Genomic DNA, 24910 nt, shown 5'->3' on the forward strand with positions numbered 1-24910 from the left:
ATATGAGCCTCTCAGTGCCTGAGCACTTACCTGTGCATCTCCCGGTGCTGATGATCCATCTGCCGGTCGCTCCATGTCCTCCTGCCACTGCACCCTTCCTCCATCTCTGCGTCTTCATGGTTCCATGCGGCCAATCGGCTGCCCACTTCTGGCTCTTCAGTAGTCCAGTCTGCGCTGTTGCAAGCGTCCGGACTGGCCACAACTCCTTGACAAGATAGCGAGTGGAACACAGCCCGTGTTCCACCCACTATCTTGTTGATCAGTTGTCACTCTGACCCCAACACTGTACTCGTCCTGTCCTTCTGTGGCCTTTTCATAGATGAAGATGTACCCATTTCTGCAAATGTCAACTCCACAGTCGATATCTGCCAGTGATATCCGCTCATCCTCTGCCTTAAACACCAGCTCTCCACACATCAGATATGTGTAAAGGCTGCTGGTGTCAGAAGTTGTTGCCTGTTTCCAGCAAATGACTGAGGACAGATGGTATACCTGACTTCCAGTTTTTACAGGAACTTCAAGGGCTGGGTCAGGTATCACAGGATGTCTTATATCGTCTGGACTGTCTGGCCATGGGAGTATCAGGGTCATCACATCAGTACCATTTAAGAAGCAATCCATCGTTATGTTGGAGTTGCAGGTGCCACACTTTTCTGAAATCGTATTCCAGTATCTCCCTAGAAGAGAACATGTTGTGTCACCTTGTTGTTCTTTTGGAAGAGGAATGACAGGACCAAGTGTATGGATAATTTGTGAAGACTTCTGGCATCGTTCACAACAGTCAGCTGTGTACAGCTTACAGTCTGTGGTGATGCCAGAGTGGGCCAGATAGTGCAACATGTAAAACATCAGGACTCCTGGCTTGTCCTGATGTTTTACATCCCTGATCTGCAGAGTTTCAAGGAGTTCATTTTGAACTGCAAACACTTCGTGTGGAGGAAAGTCTCTACCTGGGTGGTGGTAGAGACTAACATTTGCTGTATTCTCCATTTATTCTGATAAAACAATAAAACAGCCTCGTAGGCAATGATCATCAGTGGTCATTTACAACAAGCATTAAAGCATTAAACATTATAAAAATCTTCATAATGNATTAGTCCTACAGAAATACAATAAGATGTAAAGTGAGTAACAGATTTTTAAAGAAGAATGTGGCATTGAAGTACATAAACATAACATTTTTTAGCATGTAAAATCATGAACTACCTAGTATTTGTTACTGATGCTGCTTTTTAGATGATGTAAAGAAAAACTAACTGATTTTGTTTCTGTGCCACTCCGATCGGAGAGTGGATGAGCTGTTAACGTCAGTTTTGTGTTGAATGTGATGACTGGTCAAATCTGTTGACTTTCACACTATAGATCACTGAAGATATATGCATTTTTTGACATCTTTTTTCCCTATAATCTAACGTTTAACTCTAGTTTTTGGAGATTCTTGTTTGGAGGTTATTGTTTATGTTATTTTTGTGTGATTTTTGTCATGTATCATTAAAGATTGTGTCAGTATCGGTGACTAATGGTTTCATGATACTGGGAAATGCATCAAGAGCGACCATTGCGCAGATGCTCTTGTGTGTTATGTGTGTGATGTGTGTGATCACCGGCTTCGGTAGGCAGTGATCATCAGTGGTCATTTACAACAAGCATTAAAGCATTAAACATTATAAAAATCTTCATAATGTGAGCATGATACTATACAGACTCAGAACCCTTTGATACAAATACGAATAATAATTATTACCATGACACAATAAGTTTGAGTCAAAGAAGGAAAATCAAACCAACCAAAAAAAAAAGGTTTTCTTATTTGCTTATTAATAATATCAGCCAAACTAATACTAATGGTCATTTAAAGAACAAATCATACTACTTTAGACTACTTTAAAAGGTTTGTTAATGCTTTCTGTATGATTTATTTTGAAATGCTGATATATTTTGACTAAAATACCAGAATGTTCATATAACTTTTATACTTTTGGCTCTCTGAGGAAACATTTTGAATATTAAATCAGGTGTTATGATCAGTTACTCAGTACTTGAGTAGTTTACCAAATACTTTTTACACTTGCTTAATTAAACGTGTTTAAGGTATGCTACTCTGACTGGAGTACAATTTTGGGGCACTCTAACCGACCTCTATGCATGAACGATTGCTCTATGGATCACTTTTTAAAAACAACAAAAGAACGCCATAAAATAACGTCTATCACTGCAGCAGACGTCCCACCCCATGAGAGTAGGGCGCCGTGGGGAGCGTCCCTTATTTTTATTTCTGAAAGGTGGCAACCCTAGTCCTAGTGACACATGATTAGTTGTGTTAAAAAAAAAAACTGAAACAAAGGACATAGTTTCACCTTGAACTGTGGTGAGGTTTAGATCTGATTAAACTATAAAAGACAAAAAAGTTTCAGCCTTATTTATTTAGCCCAAATGGCAGGTTTTATGTTGTTTGGACAGATTTAAGCAAATGTTTGGTCTAATTTGTGCCCGAATTTTATTGCCTTAAAGAAGATACAAGACATAGAATCATCATTCTATATAAGCTGCCATTTTGGATGCAAAATATGATATTTAAACATGTTAATAAACACACAAAGGACTGCTTAACATTAGTTCCCAGCTCTTTTGTTTGTTGTTCATCAGAGACTATTAGAGATACAGTTCATATTTTATAATTAGTATTCTGTGAGACACTATGAGTAGATTAGTCTTTGGAGTTCTTCCTTTTTAAATTAATTAATTTTCTTTGTTAAGTGAGTTATCTGCTGCAGGCAAGATACTGAAAGCAAGTGAAAACTTAAGTAAGTAAAACTTTATTTATGTAGCACCTTTCCAGATGAAAATCACAGAACGTCTTCAACAAACAGAATTTAAAAAAAAATACACGACAAAATTAAACTAAAGCAGATTAACAAAACCACACTTCAAAAAAATTGGAACTATTTCTTTAACTGATAGAAAGTGACCCAATTTCTCTTTTTAAAAAAAAATAACACCAGTATCACAGTTTTTCATTTCCAAGTTTAAAATTGATTTCAAACTTTCAGTAACACTTCTCTAAGAAGAAAAGACAGACCTTCTGCTGGAACCGCAAAACTGTATTTTTATCAACTCAAAGATATGCTAACATTAGCTATTTATTAAAAAAGGAAAAATAAAACGCACTAAATCTAAGTTGTGACGCTTCATATATTGCTTTCTAAAAGTAGTTCTACTGCCCTCTGGTGGTTAAATAAAGCAAACACTTCGTTTATCATCAAAATGGAGAATGAGAGAAAACTGTTCCGACTTGCTATCATTACAGGTTTGAATCTTTAATATTGATAAAAGATAATGATAGAAAAAATGGATGTCGTATCTAATGGATGTCACAACTGGACAGAAAATCACTGCAAAATAATTTTTTATAAACAGATTATTTTTTTCTTGTACCTAAAAGGGGAGAAATTAAATCCCAATCTACTGTTTATATATAAACTAACAATAACACTATGTAATATTTGTTGAGCAACAAAAAATGCTATTTGTATTACATCTAGTCATTTTAAATCAAACACATGCAGACATTTATTTTTATGTTTGTTTGTTTTTTTTTTTCCTTTTACTACACAATAGATCCACACAGTATATCGGTACAGCATGTAAAGTCCTGCTAAAATACCAGAATTTAGTGATGCAAAACAATGAGGCGGTGATGAATCATTTCAAAAGTATCTTACGTGTGACGTGACATTTATCCACAATCCAACTGAAAACACATCTGTACATGAATAACCTGGTTCCATAAATATGCATATCTTTAATATCTTGTTAAAGTACTTCTGATTAAATTTCAGTATTTTTGGTGTCCCACACATAGTTTACAATATTTGCCAAACTCCGTTTTGTAAAGGTTCTCCAAATCAGTCAGGTGACGGGATCAGGTCTTGTCATAAGATCTCTGTTTCTAAATTTCTTTTCTCTAGCCCATTGATAATTCTGCAAAGTAACTTAACTTTGGTCATTTGTCGCCTCTCTGTGATGTACGACTGTAGCCAATGGAAGCAAATGTCAGGAAAATCCTTCTGGGACAGTGAAATATTATTTCACGTTCATCAAATTCACTATAGATGATGGTATTTGTGGACACCAGGAAGCTGAAAGCTGATTTTGAATCAGCAGGTGTTTAAAACTGAGTAGGTGTGGATATTTGCTGCTTTTGTTTTCCCACTGAATTTGAGTGAATGCCACATTAAAACGTTTTAAAATTACTGATCAGCCTCCTATTTCACATCGCAAAATCCTGACATTCGAACAGAGACTTATACATATTTAAGAGCGACTGTGATTCCACCAGATGATTATTCTCTCAAAGAGCCGGTTCATTTTACTGGCACGTGTGCGCTTGTGATCGTGGATGTGCAAAGACGACATGAGTCACACACACAATTTAGTCTGAAAATATTTCTTTTGCATAAATGCCGATTCAAAACATGGATCATTTCTTTACAAGACAATGATCATTTCAGTACATGTAAACACATTTTGTGACAGAAAAGCCTCAACAGTTTTGATAAATCCAATCACACATCAGACACACTGCAGTTTACCCAGCTGCTTTTTCTCTACAGTTTTTTTTGTTTTGTTTGTTTCTATTTCACATCTAGAATCTCTGATTAAAATGAACCGAGAGGTGACAAAAAGAAGCCTGAAATATTTTACTTATAGTTGCAAGTTGGTAAAATGTCCTGTAAATCCTAGTCTACAGATTAAAACGGCTAGGAAAAAGTACTTCATGCTCATTTTCACTATACAAAATATTTGAATATTTAGAGGCAGCAGCACTTGAAAACATTTAGCAACAAGCTGTTTTAGAAACCTTGTCAAGATACAATAATATATACAGACACACAAACACAATGTTGTCACTTTTCTTTTTTTTTTTTTTTTCTTTTTTTTATGCAAAATCTTTAAGACAGCTAAGGTTTTCATTCTGAACCAGCCAAATGTTTCTAAAACATCTCAATATTATTGTCCAGAGAGATTTGGACATGACATACAAGAATGACAGTGTTGGTTGGACAGAAACCAAAGTGCAATATTGCCCTTTACACAAACATTAACACACTTTTATTTTATGTTTTGTTTTTTCATTTTTAAAAAGAAATGGATTGAGTATGAAGTAAGAAAAAACATTTTCAGAGCTAAGGCAAAAAAATAATAACAATTCATATCGCTAGAAAAATAAATTAAAGAAATTTGTGATGATTCCAAAGTTTCCCACACGGACGAAGAAGAAGCCAAATACAAAGGCAGGGGTGATGTCCTTTTGTTTCGGGTTCTGTCGTCACTATAAGCCTTCGAACGCATTGTGCCATTTTTACAGTGGACACGGGTTCAGTTTAACTCTTTAAATGTATTTAAAGCTCCAGAGTGTAAACAATAATTTAGGTTTGGAGGAGATGGGGCTGCAAGCTACTCTATCTGACACAAAGTTGGAACTAAATTGTGTTTTTACCAATTAACCTAACGTGCACATCTTTGGACTATGGGAATAAACTGATGAAAAGAAATAAAGGTCTCATATAAAGGCTTTGGGCGTCCTGCAGGATCAACCTTCCTGCTGTTTCTGCTGTGCGAGATCTAAGTGCTAAACCACTGCATCACTAATCACATAACACACAGGTGCATCTCAAAAACCTATGACATCATCCAAAAGTTTATTTACCTCAGCAATTTCACTAGAGAATTGAAATTATATATTGTCTAGAATCAGAGCACAGAGTGGTGTATTTAAAGCCCTTATTTCTGTTAACTGAGACTTAAAGCAGATCAAAACTTAATAAGAAACTTAGAATATTACATAAAGCGAGTACAAAGATCATTTTTAATGGAGAAATGTTATGTTGTGGCCTAAATACTGATGAAACAACTGTGAACTCTATCAGATAAGAATCGACGCCCTCCAGTAGGACGGTTTGTCAGAAAATCGCAGCTAAAGAAGCTGGCTGCTCACAGACTGCTGTATCCAAGCACATTAAAAGAAAGTGGAGCTGAAGGAAAAACTGCAACAGCCAAAAGGCGCACAAGGAAAACCCAGACAAGGATGTTCATGAAGTGGCTGGAGTCAAAGCCTTAAAAGCCACCGCACACAGAAGGCATCCAGCAAATGGAGCTGTAACTGCTGCATTCATTCTGAAACACAGATGCCAGAAGTATCTTATCTGGGGTAATGATAAGACTGGCTCGTCATCAGTGGTGCAAAGTCATATATTTAAATAAAAGTAAATTTAGCATGTCATTTGGATATCAACGTCCCAGAGTCTGGATGAAGAGCAGAGAGGCACAGAATCCAAGTCGCTTAAGGTCCTGAGTGAAGAGGATTTGGGAGTCATGTCTTCTGCTGGTGTTTGTTTGGTCCACTGTTTTTTTTTGTTGTTTTTTTTTCTCAAGTCCAAAGTCAAAGAACTTCATGTTTATTTCTACTGAAAAGCTTTATGGAGACACTGATGTCATTCTTTTCAGCCGAACTCGGCACCTGTGCACCATGCCAAACGATCGACACTTATTTGACCGTGGCATCGCTGTGCTTGATTAGGCTGGACAGAAAATATGGAGTTATGTCAAGAAGAAGATGAGACACACCTAACAACACATGAGCCGATCTTCTTCAGTACCTCAGAGCCACAGGCTGATCACCTCAGTACCATGATGGCTTCAGGCAAAAAGAGCTGACTAGGAACTGTAAAGTACATACACATACCTTTTTGGACTTTAAGTTACATTTCACCGTACAAAAAGAGGTCTGAATAAAAATTTGATTGATTGATTGATTGATAGACCCATATTTCGGTATGGAAAATATTTTTCCATTGATCTAATATAATATTCTAATATTCTGATCTTTAAATCCAGTAACTAACACTTTAAATACACCACTCTGTGTTATGAGTCTCTTTGACTTTCCATTTCTGAACTAAATCACTGAAATAAACTTTAAAATGATGCTAAAGTTTTGGAGAATACACCTGTATTTTGTATTTTTCATCAGACTAACAGTTTTTCAGCTGCAAGTGGCTTAAAATGTAATAATTGCCTTTCATTAAACCTCACACAGATGTTTGTCCTCATTTAGTTGAACTTATCACAGTACCAGACTTGGCTTTTCTTTAATACTGTCTGATTTGTGAAGCATATAAAATTAAAAAAATAAAAAGATATTATCATGGATATATAAATTTTAGTGCATTATCATTGTCAAAACAAGTTTAGGAAAACAAAGTGCTCAATTTTCACTCCTTTTCAGCTGTTGACACATTTTTTAAAAAATATCTACAGACAAATGACAATCAGGAATTGCCACGTCTTAAAAATACAGATCTTTGTTTTAGGACCATTTTGGCATCTATTTGTGCTTTTTTTTTTAAATTATTAGTATTTTGATCTGTAATTTATAAAATCTTTATTGTCTAAAAATGAGCTGTCCCTATGACTTGTCCATGTTTAACCCAAGCTTAAGCTAGGTCGTTGGGTGAAACATAATTTATCGTGTTTTTTTTTTTTTTAAAACACTACTGAGATAAAAGGTTCTGCCTTTTTTTCATCCAAAGTTCATATTGCACATTTTTAAAATTTTGCAACGTTTCAAGTCTGAATCCCAAACATGATACACACATGCAGCTGCCCTAAAAAAGGTCTAATACCAAGTCAGAAGCCTGAAAACCAGCAACACTGGTCTTGGGAACAAACTATGGAGGCACATGTCAGCACAGTGGCCAAATGACTCTTAAAAAAGGGGTGGATTCATTTGGGTTTTTTTTTTTTTGAAGAAGAAGAAGAACTGAAAGTACTTTTTTCTAATAACAGACTGGACAAAAAAGAAGTGTTCATATCAATATTCACTCTGTGATTTTTTTTTTGTAGTACTGTCCCCCCTGGGGGAGGAACGTTCAGGCTGCCCAACAGTACGCGTGACAAATAAATGCTGTTCAGCTCACTCTCTGCTTTATATGCAGGAATGGTCCCGCTGGATTTTGGGTTGAAGAGGTGCGGATTAGAGGCTTTTATTCAGCTTTGTCGCCGCCTCTGCTCCCTGGAGATAGGAGGCTGTCTCCTCTCCCTTTTTCAAAATGTTCCTGCTATGATGGGCAGTCCTGACTTCGTCGCCTTCGTTTAATGCCCACATCGCCGTTCATGCTGCCCCGCGTGCTCTCGTCCTTTCTCCTCTTCATTCTCCCAGTCTGTTTGGAGGAAATGGGATTTAACATGAGCGCGAAGAAGAAACCACTGCCAGAGATACTTGAAACACTGATTCCACATAAAAATGACAACGTAACAAAAAAACTGTACATAGCACTTTAAAGTTTCCGGTGTTTATCGAACGTCTTTCGAACATTTTGTGCCATTTATTCGTGTCTTTTTCTACAAAGCCATGAGTCGCCATGAGATGTTTCACCACTAGAGGTCAGTATAACACTGAAGAAGTACAGGCAGGATGCATCAGAAGGAACTAAACAGATAAACATTTCAGGTTGAAACAGATGTTTAGGATTGATCTCAGGATAGAAAATGGAGAATCTCTTACACTTTAAAATTGAACACATTTTTATAAATGTTTTGAAATTATTTCTATTTTCCTGTTTAACAAACTTTACGCTAAAGAATATGTAAAATAAGGTAGGATTATTTATGTCATTTTTGAGAAAATACACGCATTGTGTTGTGGTCACTATGTTAAAAAACTAGCACATATCAGAACATATGTGTATTGATGCAGTTAACTCTCATTTTAGAAACAGTTAAATAAGAATTATAATTTAAAAGTCTTACAAACATCAAAAAGTCAGTTCTTTTCTCAGTACATTAGTTTATGAAAGTATTTTAAAGTTACATTATGGCACCACTTAACTACAAGAACTTATTGATTTTCAGTTTCTTTTCAGAAGGGGAAATAAAAGGGAAAAAATGTGTTTTAGCACGATTCCTAAACTACATTTAGCCAAGAATGGACAGTGTACAGACCTTGGAGTCCCTCTCCGCAAATTTCTGGAACATGTTGGCGTAGATCTTCTTTTCCTGCTCTTGATGTTCCTTCATCTTTCTTTGGCAGCTGGAAAGCTGAGCGCGAGCAGCGCGATTTGAGGGGTTGACTTCCAGGACCTTCTGAAAGTCCACTATGGCCAGGTTGTACTCGTTGCGGCGAAGCCGCGCTTCCCCTCGGCGATACAGAGCCTTCTCGTTGCTCTCATCGTGCTCAATTACCTTGAACAAACAAACACAGGCACATGGAGAGAAATTAGCATGCAACAGCGGACAAACATAGCCGGAGGGGTGCAGACGTGCGCTTCCCATCAGGGCAACACAGCTCACCTTATTACAGTTGTCCACTGCTTGAGAGAACTCTTTTAGCCGAAGGAAGCATAGCGCTAAATTGAGGTGAGCTGTTAAAACGTAGTCTTGTATCTTCTTATGCTGCTCCATCCCGGTACCGCACTCCAACTCCAGCCAGGAAATGATCCGCTGGTACTGGATGACTGCCTGGTGGTGCCGTCCCGCCTAACGGTGAAACATGCGGATCGGTTCTGAGCAGATACGTAACCACAGCACTTCAATGGGAAACAACCAGCATTGAAAACTATACCTTGAAATACTGATTCCCTTTAGTTTTCACTCCAGAGACGAGATCCAGCTTTTCATTCAAGTCCATTTCCCAGGATTCTTTAGCCTGGTGAGATAAATTATTATTATTATTATTATTATTGGGATAAGATATGTTTTTCTAATCTGATCGTCTGTAAAGCAAAATTTCTGTATTCTATTCATAAAATTACCAAAAAGCAAAAACTGTCACTCACCCTTTTAAAGTTTTTTAGAGTAACTTCATACACAATTTCTTTATCTGGTCCAACTTTGTACTCTGGTTTGCCTTCACTACCAAACCCATACCTGTAAATTAATCAAAGCCACACAAATTTAATAATTACACAGAACAATAATTATTAATGGCCCTATTAATGGTAATTGTGATGAATGAGTGATACTCCTTGACTTCTTCCACATTTTGCCATATTAAACCTCAACTACTCAATTTCTAAAGATATTTAATGTTTTCAAACTACCTAACGGTGAGTTCACACTGCAGCCTGAAGTGACCCAATTCCGATTTTTTGGCAATTCCGATTTTTTTTGCCAGGCCGTTCACACTGCCAGTCAGTGTCGCAACTACATATTATTCAGGTGGATGCGAAAACATAAATCGGCGTCCCTCCCCTCCCCCGAGACGAAGACACGTGAAAGGTAAAACTCGCTACATTTACCCCGTTATGTGCACGAGGTGAAGGAGCGTAAGGGTTCGCTGAAGTGTATGCGAAGACATCATCGGCGCGCTGCCCCCTCCAGACGGGGTTTTGACGCCCCCTCTGGTGCAGCGCCCCCATGCATTGCATGCGCTGCATACCCACTTTTTGCGCCACTGCTGCCAGTAAATGCGACCTGTATGCGTTCTGCAGTGTTAATGGGCAAACGACCTGAAAGTGTCCCGCATGCGCACTAGAGGGCGCAATAGTGTCAGCGTTCTAAGTGTTCTGTCAACCCCCATAAAAAGAAGAAGAAGAAGTGCTCAGTGTTTGCGGAAGTAAACATGGAGGCTAACGGTGGAGCTTAGCTTACATATTTGAAGTTGTTGTCCGGCCGGAGCAGCATATTAATGACTTAACCCTCATATATTCCGTCATGGTTGTTGTTTTTCTTCTCGCTTGCGCGTATCAGGACGCAGAATAGTGAGATTTATTGAGAATCAGTGACGTTCAGTTCGGATGAATGTGACCTGGACGTTAGGTCACATTTGAATCGGATACGTATCGGATATGGGTCGCATTCGAAAAAGAATCCGACCTGTGCTGTTCACACTGCCATGAAAAGATCGGATACAGGTCGCATTACTCAAAAAAATCGGAATTGGGTCACTTCAGGCTGCAGTGTGAACGCACCCTAAGTAGATTTAATTCCTTATCAGCTCATGATTTTATTTAGGTGCATTGGAGTAAAGGAGTGTGAATTGTGTGCATAAAAGTAGAAAAAAATCCCAATAAAAGACATTTATGGCTATAACGTTGCAACATGTCAGGGTCAGAAAATTAAGTGTTTTCTTGCAAAAGCCACATATCAAACCAACCTTTTATTAAATTTGATAGTAAACCTGCATGACCAAATATCATGTTTAGGAACTAACCACAGAAGGTTAATAATGATGGCACACAGCCTAACAAGACTTTGTGAAAGAAAAGTTAACATCGTTGCATTTTGAGGCAACCAAAGGATTTCAATACGAAGCACATTCCAGATCCTCTGTTTCATTTGTTGCAAACCAAATGACTAAGCTTAACTTCAAAAGGTTTCTATGCAACTTAAAGGGTGGAAAAATGCATGCATATATAAGTCTAATGAGGAACAGACTGCTGCAAATCGACACAATAAATTTGCAGATTTAGATGGAGCCTCTGAAGAAGGACAAGAGCCAGAAAGAACAGCTCTGATTCATGCATGAACAATACTTTCCAGTCTTTAATGATCTGAGCCTGAGAAGCACTTGTTGCTCTTGAAACTATGGCGCTGCCTTGACTCTCAAGGTTATCTACTGTGTGAGTGCAAAACAGTTTTGCTACATATTTCTAATACCTCCTTTCTCATGCTTTAGCAGAAAGTACGACAAATGGCCACTGTGAGTAAATGGATTTTTTTTTTTTTTAGTTTGTTTTCATTCTCTGAAAGAGTTTTATATTTGCGTCAACGATCGCTAATGTGACGTGACATTAGCCATTGTCTGTTTCGTAGAAAGAGCAGTAATGTACTCTTTATTCATGTTTTCTTAGAAAAATTATGAATTACGCACAATTTGGAAAAATTCAATTTTTGACTTATGAAGTATACCGTTTAAGCAATTTCGCTAACAAATCTAGCGATCCTTAAAGAGTCACATAGCACATTTTCCTACACAGTTGATATCCTGCTATTGGAATATTTAATGCCTATCATCTCTGCTTTGTGACAAAAAAAAAATCCATAATCTCTGTCAACATTCTCAGAGCAACTTATAAAGAATAAAAAAAAACTGTTGAAGAAGGTTGGAAATGTTACATGCACACTATAAATATACGATATGTCAGTTTCTCGATATAATACCTTGGTTTTCATACCAATTGCAATTTCCATCAAGGCAAAGCAGGGCATAATAGTGAGAGGAACAAAATTTGTACATTGTTTAAATATTTTATATATATAAAATAAAAAGGTATGAAAATCAGATGTATCCCCATTAAATCAAAATAAAATGTTCTTTTAGAGGACTTCAGACAGCTTCTTGGCCTACAAGCAGAACTCTTTGTGTTGCAGAAAAGTAACACTCAAACACACCGTCCCTATAGTGAAATACGGCAGTGGCAGCTCATGCTGTGTCTGTGTTTTGCTTCCAGAGGGGTCAAGATGGAAGAAAGTTTTGTGACTCCACAAAATTTTGACCCAAATACAGGTGTGCTCCAAGAAAAGATTCCTTTCATTTCACGACATTGAAGTCTTTGTTTGTAACCCATTAAAAAGTGAAAATATTCAAGGAGTATGAATAATTTAACAAGCCACTATGTTTTGATTCAATAATTTTTTTTTTTTGAACTTAGACACATGCTACTTTACACATTTCTGTTTAATTTTGGTCAACTTTGAAGTTAGTTATTGTAAACTTACAGTCAGGAGAATAAAAAAAAAAAATCAAGAATCATTCTTGTTTGAAAATCACAGAGGAAGCAGGAGCACATTTTGCAGGCTTTAAAGATCTGTGAGAAACTTACTTTGGTTTAAGGTAAAGTAAGCAGCATTCTCCTCTCTGCATCTTGTCCATCGCTCGGTCCACCCCCAGAGGAATGCCTTTGTCTTCACCTTGACCAACAATGAAGCTAACGTCCCTGCAGTCGAACAGCCGGTCCCCACAGCGTCCCTCCAGGTGCACTGCGCGAAACATCACACACTCAACCTCCGACAATATAATTTAACCACAATGCCATTGACCTGTAAAACAAATGTTTGAGGTTACCATCGACGGTCGCCCCGTCGTTAGGATTGCTGTAACCTTCCCCTTTGACCTTTATTCTCCTCATAATGCCGCCATCAGCTGTAAGTATCTCTCCTTCAAAGTTAAGCAGCTCCATCTGTTGTCAAAAAAAAAAAAGAAATTCTTCTCACCATTTCTCACAAGTCTTTTTTTGCAGTGCTATCTTATTTTTAATACTTTGAACAAGTACTGAAGTTATCTAGCTTTGTGAAAGTAAACAGGTGGCGCCTGTGTGATTTGTAAATGGCTGGTTACTGAAGATAACAGTAACCAGTGACTGTGAACTTGATGATTGGTTTTTAGTCCATAAGTTACCATAATTTAAAAAAAAATTGACACTTCGTTGGGTTTATGCATTAATTTGGCAAATCAGGTCTTAAGTGTTGTTTAAAGTTCTCTGTGGCTTATTAAACCACCAGATACTTTTTGATTTTGAATTTTTTCCATATTCATTCCAGTAATATTCATTCTTTTTTAGCATTGAGACTATCAAAATACACTGTTCAGCACTATACACCTCACTGAGTCAAGTTTGCTCAGTTAGGATGTAGGTTAATGCGACACAAATCTTTTGACTGTTTCAGTGCATATGCATAAACATCTTTTCACACATTGCATAAAAAGATGCAATATAATGCTAATTATTTTACGTTAGGATAATTTCAATTTCCTAAATACCACAACAATAAGAGAATGTCTTTTTAGCTGCTGAAAAATCAAAAGTTTACATATATTTTCCAAGCTTTTAGTGTAACTGCCTTTTAAACTGTATTATTTATGTTAAATGTTTTAAGTTTCCTGCCATAAATGTCTCACATTAATTTGATGGGATTTTGTCATTTTCTTCCAGACAGAACCGCTCGAATTTAGAAAGTTTTGTAGGCAACCTTGCTCAAAAACACACACACGGGTTATCAGGACACTTACATCATGACTTTGTGATTAGCACTCCAAACTAAATTTATTTCGTTATCTCCAAGACACTAGAGTCATTGTCCGTCTTTCAATATTTCCATACAATGTTCTATCCTCACGATGCCATCCATCCTGCTGCAAAACTCCTACATAACGTGACGCTGCCGCCCCCACATAGTTAACAGTCGAGGCGATGTTCTTCCCCTATTTTCCTCTAAATGTAACATAACGTGCGTTATTGAGAAGAATAGTACAAAAAATAAGAAGTTTGGAAATATTAATCAAAATTACATTCCCCTTGAAATCTTCAATGCCTTTGGTTAATTAAAACATCAGTGTGTGTCTTTAAAGAACATGTGAAGCTTAGATGAGGCAACTGTTCGGTCAGTGAGGCATTAAAATAAAAAAAACTTGTGAATTTCATAATTAGCAACTCAGGCTTTGGACACAAAAGACGTGCTTCTACATTAGAAGAGTTCCTCAGACTGATTTATAATTAATCTAAGGCTGCAGCAACAGGGCGCACTGACCTCAAACACTACTGAAGAGTTGGGAGGAATTTTGTCTGGATTTCCAGTCGGTCCGTAGGCATAATCTGGTTTACAGAGCAGGGTGCACACCTCTCCTCTCTGCATGGACAGCACACCAATGTCCCATGCTTTCAGGACTTGTCCTGTGAGAGGATAAAGATTCAGAAAAGTCATTAAAATTTTTTACAAAGGAATTAAAAATGTGCTTCACTGTGAATGTATTTGCTGTAAAACATGACGCTACTTCCAGAGAGTACTGGATTATATTTGCATAAAAGCTAGACTGGAAACAAGGAAATGCTTCTCTGGTATTTGTTTAAGTAATAAATTACATATTCCCATCAGCTATTAAAAAATTAGGTCTGTGAACTAAGTACTTTTGCATTTCTGCTAATTACTATTTAAAGTAAAATATGGCACAAAGGACTCAGGAAGTTTCACAGTAATGACCGATGGCAGCTACCTTTTCCTACATTAAAGCAAAAAGGCTCCTTCCGTTCCCAACTGCAATCAAATTTCTTCCCAGTAAGCAGTTTTCCAGTGTAGTGTACGGTCACTTTGTCCCCGATCATTGGCCGGTCCCCATCGAGTCCCTGACGCCTCACAACCTGGAAAAAAAAATAAAAAATAGACGGAAAAAGAATTTTCCATAAAACAACATCCAAAGGAGCAGCAGCTGTAAAAGTCAAAGGAAATTGAAAACAATGTACAGAAAATGTAAGCAGAGATAATGCACACCTTGAAAACTCCCTGATCTTTCCGTGGTGTTACGTCAATACCGTTCGCAGCAAAGACAGCTGTTGCTGACTTATCGTCCATGGGCAAAAACTGATCTGTGGTCATTGCTGCTTTAAGGGCATCACACAATAACACTGCAAAAGACGCAAAGAAACACACAAGCCAACAAGTTAACAGTCTGATCTCTGCTGATTCTTTTTGTGTTTTTTAGCTTTGTTTATGGAAAATCAAACATTATGTAACTTTTTTTTTTTTTTTTTTGCAGCAGTGAACCATGAATAAAACCAAGAATAAAATGCTAAACATAATCAAGCCCGAATGAACAACTTTCATCTTCACATTATATAACCTGAACCTTTTAAGGACATGTGTTCTGAAGCTATGCATTGAGATGGACTCGTATTAATAGCTTTGCTGGAAAATGCCTCATTAGCAGCTGTATGAGGAGCACCACTGTAATACACCTTGTCTGATCCCCACACAGATTAGGTCATTACATAACCATGTGCATGTCCCTTTCTTCACCCAGCCGTGTTCCCTCACAAATTACGTTATTTGGCATTGTGCTCTTTGACTCTCTCTCCCTAAATAATGTCAGGGTATTGCAAAAGCACCAAAACTACGCTTGCAACACAGCGGAGTGGCATTCAGATGTTTGCACAGCGTATTTTTCCTAAAAACCTCTTCATTATTAGTGACGTCTTCTCTCCGAGAGCCTTAAACACGCAGGGAAAGCGTGGGCTTAGCCACACGCTCACACTGTGTGCTCATAAAGCTGTGCCGTCTCAAAAAGAAAAACAAAGCTCAGATATCCCTGAGACGGATCAATACGCTCATAATATGCCTCTTCAGAATTTGAGGTTTTGATTTTCTTAATTAAATCCCGTGCTGTAGTTCAAATGCCATCTTTTCGGTTACCTTCCTGACTGTTTTTGCCAATGTGAACACACATTTGGTGAGTTAACGCAACAGAGCTATTCACAAGATAGCAAGCTCTACAGTTACACAGATTTACAGTACTTCAGCTAAATTCAACATTCAATGCTAATGTTGTTCTATTAGCATTGAACAACATTAGCACGGGGGAAAAAGAGGCCTCCAGGACTTCACTGCATTCACACTCTTTGCACATGGAGATGCTAAACAAAAAACCAACAAAGAGTAGGACAATATTTTATATGCATTTTGAATAGATTGAAGTGAATCTGTTTCAACTTAAAGGAACATTTGACTGATTTGCCAAAAATAAAATGGAGGAAAAAAAAAAAAAAAAAAAGATTGGCAAAGAAAGTCTGCATGGGCATGTGCGAAGGGAGCGCCATGCTTATGGAGACCCACTAACACACTTGCCTTATTGTGGTTAAAGAGCATAGCTTCTTTACCCAGTGCTTTACACAAGCAGAACCAAACAATGCCATATTTGCAAAGAAAAACACAGTTAGTTCTAGCAATGGCATTGAAAAGAACAGCAACAAAAACAAGCGAGATTAAACCAAAGCTGCCTTTGTCACTGTTTATGTGAAAGAGGGTGACCATATTTTGATTTTACAAAAAACGAGGACACTTGTCCGAGTCCTGAAACACTTCAATGACACAATCCACATTGGTATTTTTATGCAATTTTTAAACATAGATTACCACAAACCAACATGGTTTGGCTATGTGGCATTTGTTCAGTGATATTTATGAAGGAGAGGCAGAGAAGCAACGTAGGCGGTGTGGTTGCTTTTAAATGGTGTTGAAAATGTAGGGAAATATGATGTATGTGATATCATTAAGTATTGTTAAATACTGCCATCCCAGCAGTACTTATATCAGATTGTCATACTAGTCCTAATTTTTATGCTGGTGCATCTTTAATGATGATTGTTGTTCTGCAGCTTAGAAAATTTACATTTAATAATAACCTCTCACTTTTTAAGTCAGCTGTTAATCAATTCACATAAAAATCAGAAATTATGTTTAATGTAATAGTAAAAATAAAAAGTAGACGTCTTATAAGGACACTAAAAAATGTGTTCTCTAGTCTTTAGTTTTCAGATTTACCCTCAGTCTCACTCTGCGCAGGGTTTTTATATATTTTTTGTGTCCATGTGATCTATTGATGCATCTATAAAGGGCCTCAAGACTCTAGAAGGCCATAGACATAGAAGTTAAAACAAAAAAACATATGTATGCTTAGATGTTATCTTATCATTCAAATCAAATTAGATGTTGTTTGTATTATGCTAAATTACTTCAGTGTGAAAAGGTGTTTTCTCAATACAATCTCCCACAACCCTTTGAGCCCTTTGAGGGCTTTCATGATCTTGATTGGCCCTGAAATGAAAATGAGTTTAACAGCCCTGGTTTTCAGTATAAAACTTTTAGTCCCAAAAGTCACTGAATTACATTAGTTGATGCTTAAATTACCATTTCCATAAATGTATAACAGAGTGCTGCAGAAGCATGTTACTTTTACGGAAGAAAATATTTTTTTAACACTACTGCATTGTAACATGATAACTATATTGTATAAACATGATAATCTATTGTACAGTCATGATAATTATCTTGCATAAACATAATAATTTATCTAGAAGGCGTCTACAGTATGCTTTTACTGCAATTTATTATGAAGACTAGTGCAAAGGCCAAGTTAGTCAAGTTTTACTACAAGTTTTACTATTTGGTCTAAGACATGGAGAGAAACTGATGCTGCTGCACGTTGTTGTTGAAGTTATTGTTAGTACAATAAGGATCCTAAACAGAATGGGCCTGCACAGAAGAAACAATCTGACCGATCCTCTCGACATGGCAGCCTTTCTCATTGACCAGGTGGAGAGTTATGGGAGGCATCAGTTTCACCACCTTGAATGTTTCCAATATGGAGATGTTGTGACTCGGAGTACAACGAGACATTTGTTCAAATTTATGGACCCTATCAGCGTGGAACGAAGGCAAAGTAGGTGGCTGATGCGACACTTTTATCTAAATCTTCTACCTAATTTTATGAGGCATAGATGTCATGGTTTACGTAGGAATCTCAACAAAGGGCCATCCATCTTCTTAGTCATTCATTCATTCATTCCTCTCCACATGTATCCCAGATTAACTTGGTGTTCAAACTTCTACCTACTGTTGAGTCTTGCTTTCAATGCAGCATAAAAGCAAACTACCGCCATCCACCATCTGGATGAAATTATCACATTCACACAATATAATTATCAAGTTTATACAATTTATTACCATGTTTGTACAATATAATTATCATTTTATAATACGACAGTGTTCAAAAACTTACTTTCCTCCATGACAGAGGGGCTGCAGAGAAATCAATAACATTGTAAGAGTAGCAATAAATTAGTAAAGCAAAACTACATTTACGTAAAACCACAAATGAACTTTTGTTTTAGCTCTTACACATATTTTTGAGTTTTAGTTTCTGTAGTTAAGTTTGCACATTCTAGTTTTGCTTTTAGCCTTGCGGTTCACTTAGGAAATACTAAAGGTCACAGTACAACATTACGGTTACCTTTTCTTGGCACACAATCTGCATTATTAATCTGATTGAACCAAAATTAGTTTGTAATAACTTTCTTTCCACTACACAAACAACATGATATGTGTGCATCCTGGCTGGCTGTAGGGGGGCTCAGACAGTGGCAACTTCACACATGCATGATTTATTAGCAGTCAGGTCCCAAAGGTTAGCAGCTCTGACCGAAGCTGGGAAGGACTCGCTTTTTTTTTTTTTTGAAAAGGAGCCAGTAGAAAACTTACTGAACGTAACAACAGAGCCTCAAAGTTGGCAAAACCGAGTCTTGTACATGTTCATTCAATTGGTGTCAGTGACTTCAATTATCTGTCCTCTGTAGATGTTGGGAGAACATCATGTTTTCAAATTTACTTAGACACTGAGTTAATTTCCTGTGTGGATCTGTTTCCCCACTTTTATACTGGCAAATGCATTCATACACTAAATAACACTACAAGAAATATCAAACGTACTTTGCTAAAACTGTAATAGATATTACTAAAACCAAGAACAAGTATTTTATTTAAAATAAAATAACTGTATATCTACAATAACAACAGCTGTTTTCAGGGTTTTTGTTTCCAGTCAGCTGCCATACCAGGAATAAGATGTGCCGTTCCTGTTTACGTTCCAGATGTTGTTAGTGGTGCAGCACAACGAGCAAAGACAAGAAGTTAGAAAACTAGTGGTTTGAAAATCCAGTGAGTTTTACCGGTTGTGGGAGACTTTTGGATAGTTTTATTGCTACATCCATATTGCAACAACTGTATAGGCAGGTAGTTGTGTTGGTGGGAGTGTTCAGTAACATTTTTGTTGTGGATGTTGCTTGGTGAACAACAGACACAATTATTCAAGTCCCTCTGGCTATTAGTCATATGCTGTAAGTGTTTACTGGATGCCACTGCTGTGAATTTTAGGTTTTGGGAACGCAGCTGAAGTGTTTTTAAGTTGCTATAATTTATTGCCTAGAACGATGGGTCTAAATTTGCACACAGGAAGGAAATTTGTTTTGAGTGTTTGAATTTATTGTCCTGCCTCAGTATTGCTACTTGTGTTTATCAATCTGAATACTTCCAAGATTTTATCAAAGCTCATGCCAGAATACATTTCAGACACACTTTAGTAACAACACTATAACAAAATTTGTATTATTATTATTATTATTATTAGAGGATAATGAGTATTCCATTCAGTTATTGTAAGTTTATCTACGTACAATAAGATTATTAACCTACTTTTCAAAGTACTTACTAAAGGTGTTAGAATGAATAAAAATGGTATTGGGTTATTTTAAGAAATCTCTTTAACACCAACTAACGAAAGAGCTACAAAGATACACAACAGACGTCCTAAGTCGTAATAAAACAAAATTTAGAATTAAATTAGCTTCAAATAGCTATTTTCTTTCTGATTGCCAAAAACTGTGGTTATGAATAGACAAGCAAAAACGTTTAATCGTAAAACAGAAAATGTAAAACTTTGCCGTTTACAAACGTGCCGATGCTCCGTTCTGATGAACCCTCAGTAAACTGGTTTCGTACTTCAGAGCAATTTGAATTTTATTACACAAATCTGACCTTTACGCCAGCGTTATCGCAAGAACATCTCCAGCTGCAAAGTTACGCAAGAGTGAGAGGCAACAAAAAATTACAGAAGTATTTGACACTTGCAGTGACGTAACAGTCGATGATGAAACAGGTCTGCGCAAAAAAATGTTCAGTATGCGGCCTGACAGACAGGTCTGTTGCCAACATCACAGACATCCATGCGGAGGGGAAAAGAGAAAACAGAAGTTTGCCAAGCCCATAAAAGCTGTAATGACACATTGCTGTTGAAGCTGCTGCATGATGACTCTTTTATCTCATCAGCAATTATGTTCCACTTTCCCAAAATCAATCCCAACAACTAAGCCCTCTTTGATGGAATTATCCTGGTATGGCGAAAGTACAATGGAAAAGGAACGGCCATGTTAAAGCATGTTGCCAATCAGGGTGGTTGCCATTATGCTTTCACAGGCAGCAGCTGAGATATTAACACTTGTGGATTTTGAAAAAAAAAAAAAAATAGGAAGTAACAAAAAAGGTTATTTTCACAATGAGATACTCTACATCTTACAGAAAAAAGAGTGTTTTTGTCTGTTTAGGGAGTGACATCTTTTTCTTTTTTCTTTGCTGCCATTACAGTAATTAGTTTAGATTTTTGATTGCAACATCAGAGTCTGTTCTGGCCAATTATCTGATATGAGAAAGCATAAAGGGTGTGGAGGAATAAGTCGTAAAGCATATATTTGACGTAAAACTGGACAAAAACCCCTTTTTTCCCCCCAGATATTCTGAATAGAACAGAAGCATTTCTGTTTCAAACAGGTAAAAAACGACTCCTATAGAAATGCAAAATATTCTGCTCATTAGACAAATTGCAAGATAAGAGATTATATCTTCTCATTGGGGGGGGAAAAAAAATCATGACTTTTTCAATTTTGTTCAAGTTAAAACAGATTAGGGGAAATTGCTTCTCTGTTTCCACTGATTAAACACTTACAATTCAGATCTAGTTTTTCCGAAGCAAGTAAAAGTCTTGGCTAAAAAGTCAGCAGGTGGTAACATTAGGAAGGGGATGGCCTACGCTTTGACTGCAATTCAGCAGTCAGCTAACATTTGCAAGGTGACTTTAACAGCGGCTTTAATTAGCTGCATCAATTTTCTGAATCTCATTTGCTTTGCAACTCCTCCAAATAAACATTTTGTTGCAGGGATTGCCTTCATAATGAATAATTTGAATTCATTTTATTCTATAAATATTAAACCTCAGCTGGATGACCCAGCAACGAGATTGCCTTTCTGAACACGGGTCAAAATTTGAAATGATTCTTATAAATTGGCCATTGCAAATTCTGCACACTTCAATCCACGAGTCAAAATCATGAAGACCTGAACGACTTGCATCCCGTCGCTCTGCTCCTTGACTTTTTGTGCCTCTCTTAGAAATAAAGTGTTTATCTGCAAGAAGAGTACAAAATGTTCCCTCCATCGGCCACAAAGCCCTTTTATGGACTTATAAATTTTATAGATTTGATCTTAGATGTAACTTATGCATGTGTCGGTCTTTGTGTGTGTGTTTGTGTCTGAACACAATGTTCCTTCTATTCACAGTTCCCGCTGGCAAAGCCTGACAGCGTTTGCCAATCGAAGACCCCCTCACGTACGATCCAGCTTCAAATCTTTTTATGCCGGGGGGGGTTGCAAAAACATCCCATTTCAAATTGTCAAACTGAGGATGTGCGTTCACATTCTGGCTATCCCGGTGCATAATCTGAACCACAAAACAACTACAACAACTCTAAATAACTGACATTTTCCACAGCATGAGTAAAAGTTTCCAATTTCACCCATTTTGATCTGTTCGTCTGCTGTGGTTTCCATCTGCTGCATTATCAAGTGTGAGACACTAAAATAAACAGGGTGTGAATATGGTTACGATACAGATAAGATGGCAAGTATGGGATTCGTGTACCAAAAAAAACTAAGATACCCTGCGGAGGAATGCGGGAAGAGAACACAATGAGCCAAAGAGCACATCCAGAGACGCACACAGTGTATCTGTACATTCTGTCTCACATCCGTACTCAGCTGCTGATTCATACCTAAACAAGTGGAGACACTGTGTGTGTGATAAACCTGTACACATCCCAAAGCACGGTCTGAGTCTGGTTTCCCTTCCTCGCTCCAACCTGTTACAATTTAGCATGAAAGCTTTGCAAAGTCAAGTTCACAGAGGTCACTTTTTTTGGGGGGGAAATGTTGCAACAGTGGAAAGATTTTTGTTTTTAATGACTAAGTATGCCTCTCAGTTTATTTTTAAAGTTTTAGCCAATAAAATGACATAAACACTGTATAATTATATATCTGTATTACTTCAATTAACTATAAACCTATTTTCAAAGACAGAAATAGTACCAAAAAAAAAAAAAAACTGTGCCTCTATACTTTTATCCTCTTCACCTGGTTTGAATCTAATACAGCCATAAATTTAGAGTTACTCAGTGAACTTGCAATGTGCCCTGTAATAAGCATCGTGGCTTTAAAAACGAAGCACACAATGTACCGGAGTTAATGTTATAATTCTAAGAAGTAGCCATGAAACCTGTAATTTATGAGAAAGACATCTAAGCCTTCCCGGGATTCTGGATGTTCTCATCCTCCTCCTCCTCCTCTGGGACCCACACAAACGTAGACGCATGCAAAAAAATAAAATAAAAATAAAATAAACAATCTAGCATCAACCCAAAAATTAACTAAATTTGTCTCACTTTTTTTTTTTTTAAATTTGCGTGTTTCCGAAATGAAATCATTGCGCATAACAAGTGTCCATTCACTGCCAGTCGTGAAATCGGACTGGCAGGAGGGAAAAGCCGGTAGGCTTGAAATCAACTTCTTGATCCAAGTTTTCCCTGCAACAGAGTTAATAAATATATAAAAAAAAATACACTTACATTATCTCGCGATCCGCCTTTTTTTTGTTGTTGTTGTATATAACACGTATAAAAATGTTCCCGGTCGCTGCAGTTGAACTCGTCTTCTCCCTCTATTAATTCAAGTCTGCGCTTCTTCTTATCTTAAATCCAGCTGGGTACTAAGTGTTCTGCCCATGTGGTTTTTAGGTAGCGCTCTTTTCTCTCTTTTTGCCCCACTCTCCTCTCTTTCTTTCTTTCTTTTTCCTGTCCTCACTTGATGATGACTGGCTGTGCCGGTGTAGTCCCCACATGCAGCTCTGTCTGACTTCAAAATGACACTGTGGAGACACTATAGACACATAGAGACGCACGGAGTCCGAAATTGACAGAGAGAGAGAGACAGAGGAGGTTTGGGGGGTGGAGGGGGGGTAGAAAAAAAAAGTGTGTGGCGGGGGAGGAGGTAGTGGGGGGGGCAGAAACGTGTAGAGTTGTGGGAGGGTGTTTAGTGTAAAATTACGGGCAGGTCTTGGAAAGCAGCCACAAAGTAACACAATGTTCCGGCTGTACTGTAGCTGTACCGCTGCCGCTGCTGATGAGAACACTGTGTTCCAATAGACACCCTGACCTGTAACCCGTTCCGTGCCAGGCCGGGAACAGCCTGTTCCGCAGCAGACTGTCCTCTCTCTCTCTCTCGCTCTCTCGCTCTTTCTCTTTCTCTCTCTCTCGCTCTGCTCAGCTGACAACACATATCAACAACACTCCCTGCCTGCACTCATACGCGGGGATGTGTATGCACCGAAATAAATGTACACCTCAGAGCCCGATAAGACGCGCGCTTTGACGGATTACTGTGTCTGAGAGGGACGGTAAAAACCCCGCCTTTCTGTCTTGTCTTCCAACGTGTTTTCTACTTGCTTTTAAAGTAATAGCTGCCGTGTTTCCGCCAGGAAATGCTTTAAAAAATGCCATTTTTATTCAACATTGCCATCGTTTGTTTTAGTATGTGTGTTTTTTTGTTTGTTTGTTTTTTTTTTGTTTGTTTTTTTAAAGAAAATACATCAGTAATACGTTGGTGCCTTCAGGCTGCAGCGGAGAAACAAGCAGCGGGGAGGGGGGAGTAGAAAACTAAGGGTGGGAAATATCAGCTAGACAACAAATGCAAATAAGAAAAAAAAATTGAAAAACTGCCCTAATTGATTATTTAAGGTCTACAGGGGTTAATGCATTGAGATTAAAGAGAGTAAAGCAATCGCATTAAATCAGCAACTTGACGCAAAAACTTACGTTCCTATTAAGTTCCCAAAATACAGTGACAGACATTCCCTGGCAAAAGGCTGGACCCAGAGCTGCAAAGTAAATGTCCTCATTTACCAGGGGCGTGAACACAAAGGCACACCGGGGCGCAAGATCAGAACGCCAAGTTCAGACCAAAATTTTTATGAAATGATGCAGATAAAGTGTAAATAAAATATATTTGTTCAGTTCTTCCCATGAGTCACACATCACAGAAGAAAATATATCTAAAAACAATAACAGTACATAACATTACACACACACACACACACACACACACACACACACATATATATAAAACATTTCTAATAATTTCTGGTCCTATACCTGAGACAGCAGTTTTACATGGAAATTGGAGCAATGGAACATTCCACTATGTT

General features: G+C 37.6%; 1 protein-coding gene across 2 annotated transcripts; it reads right to left on the bottom strand.

Moving 5' to 3' along the window:
- Positions 1-4431: 4431 nt before the first annotated feature.
- fkbp5 (FKBP prolyl isomerase 5) lies at positions 4432-24758 on the bottom strand. Of its 2 annotated transcripts, none has more exons than XM_016671393.1 (11): positions 24522-24758; positions 15268-15401; positions 14993-15137; positions 14530-14672; positions 13067-13181; positions 12825-12981; positions 9837-9927; positions 9623-9706; positions 9352-9537; positions 9004-9243; positions 4432-8222 (listed from the first exon to the last, which is right to left on the bottom strand). In XM_016671393.1, exons 2-11 carry the CDS (start codon positions 15370-15372, stop codon positions 8121-8123), a joined length of 1368 nt encoding a protein of 455 aa, XP_016526879.1. In that variant the 5' UTR covers positions 15373-15401; positions 24522-24758; the 3' UTR covers positions 4432-8120. The 2 variants fall into 2 exon arrangements, with proteins under 2 accessions (XP_016526879.1, XP_007551477.1); XM_007551415.2 differs by lacking the exon at positions 24522-24758 and adding an exon at positions 23277-23642.
- Between the last annotated feature and the right edge of the window lie 152 nt (positions 24759-24910).

This window comes from Poecilia formosa, unplaced genomic scaffold, assembly GCF_000485575.1.
Source record: "Poecilia formosa unplaced genomic scaffold, Poecilia_formosa-5.1.2 Scaffold2, whole genome shotgun sequence".
Classification (NCBI taxonomy): domain Eukaryota; kingdom Metazoa; phylum Chordata; class Actinopteri; order Cyprinodontiformes; family Poeciliidae; genus Poecilia; species Poecilia formosa.

Excerpts from the sequence above, each read along its gene's own strand:
- fkbp5 (XM_016671393.1), bottom strand. The coding sequence starts at position 15,372 with ATGACCACAGATCAGTTTTTGCCCATGGACGATAAGTCAGCAACAGCT. Across the intron at positions 13,182-14,529 it reads ACTCTTCAGTAGTGTTTGAG|ATGGAGCTGCTTAACTTTGA; the intron begins GTCAGTGCGCCC and ends TTTTGACAACAG. Across the intron at positions 9,928-12,824 it reads TTACTTTACCTTAAACCAAA|GTATGGGTTTGGTAGTGAAG; the intron begins GTAAGTTTCTCA and ends ATTAATTTACAG.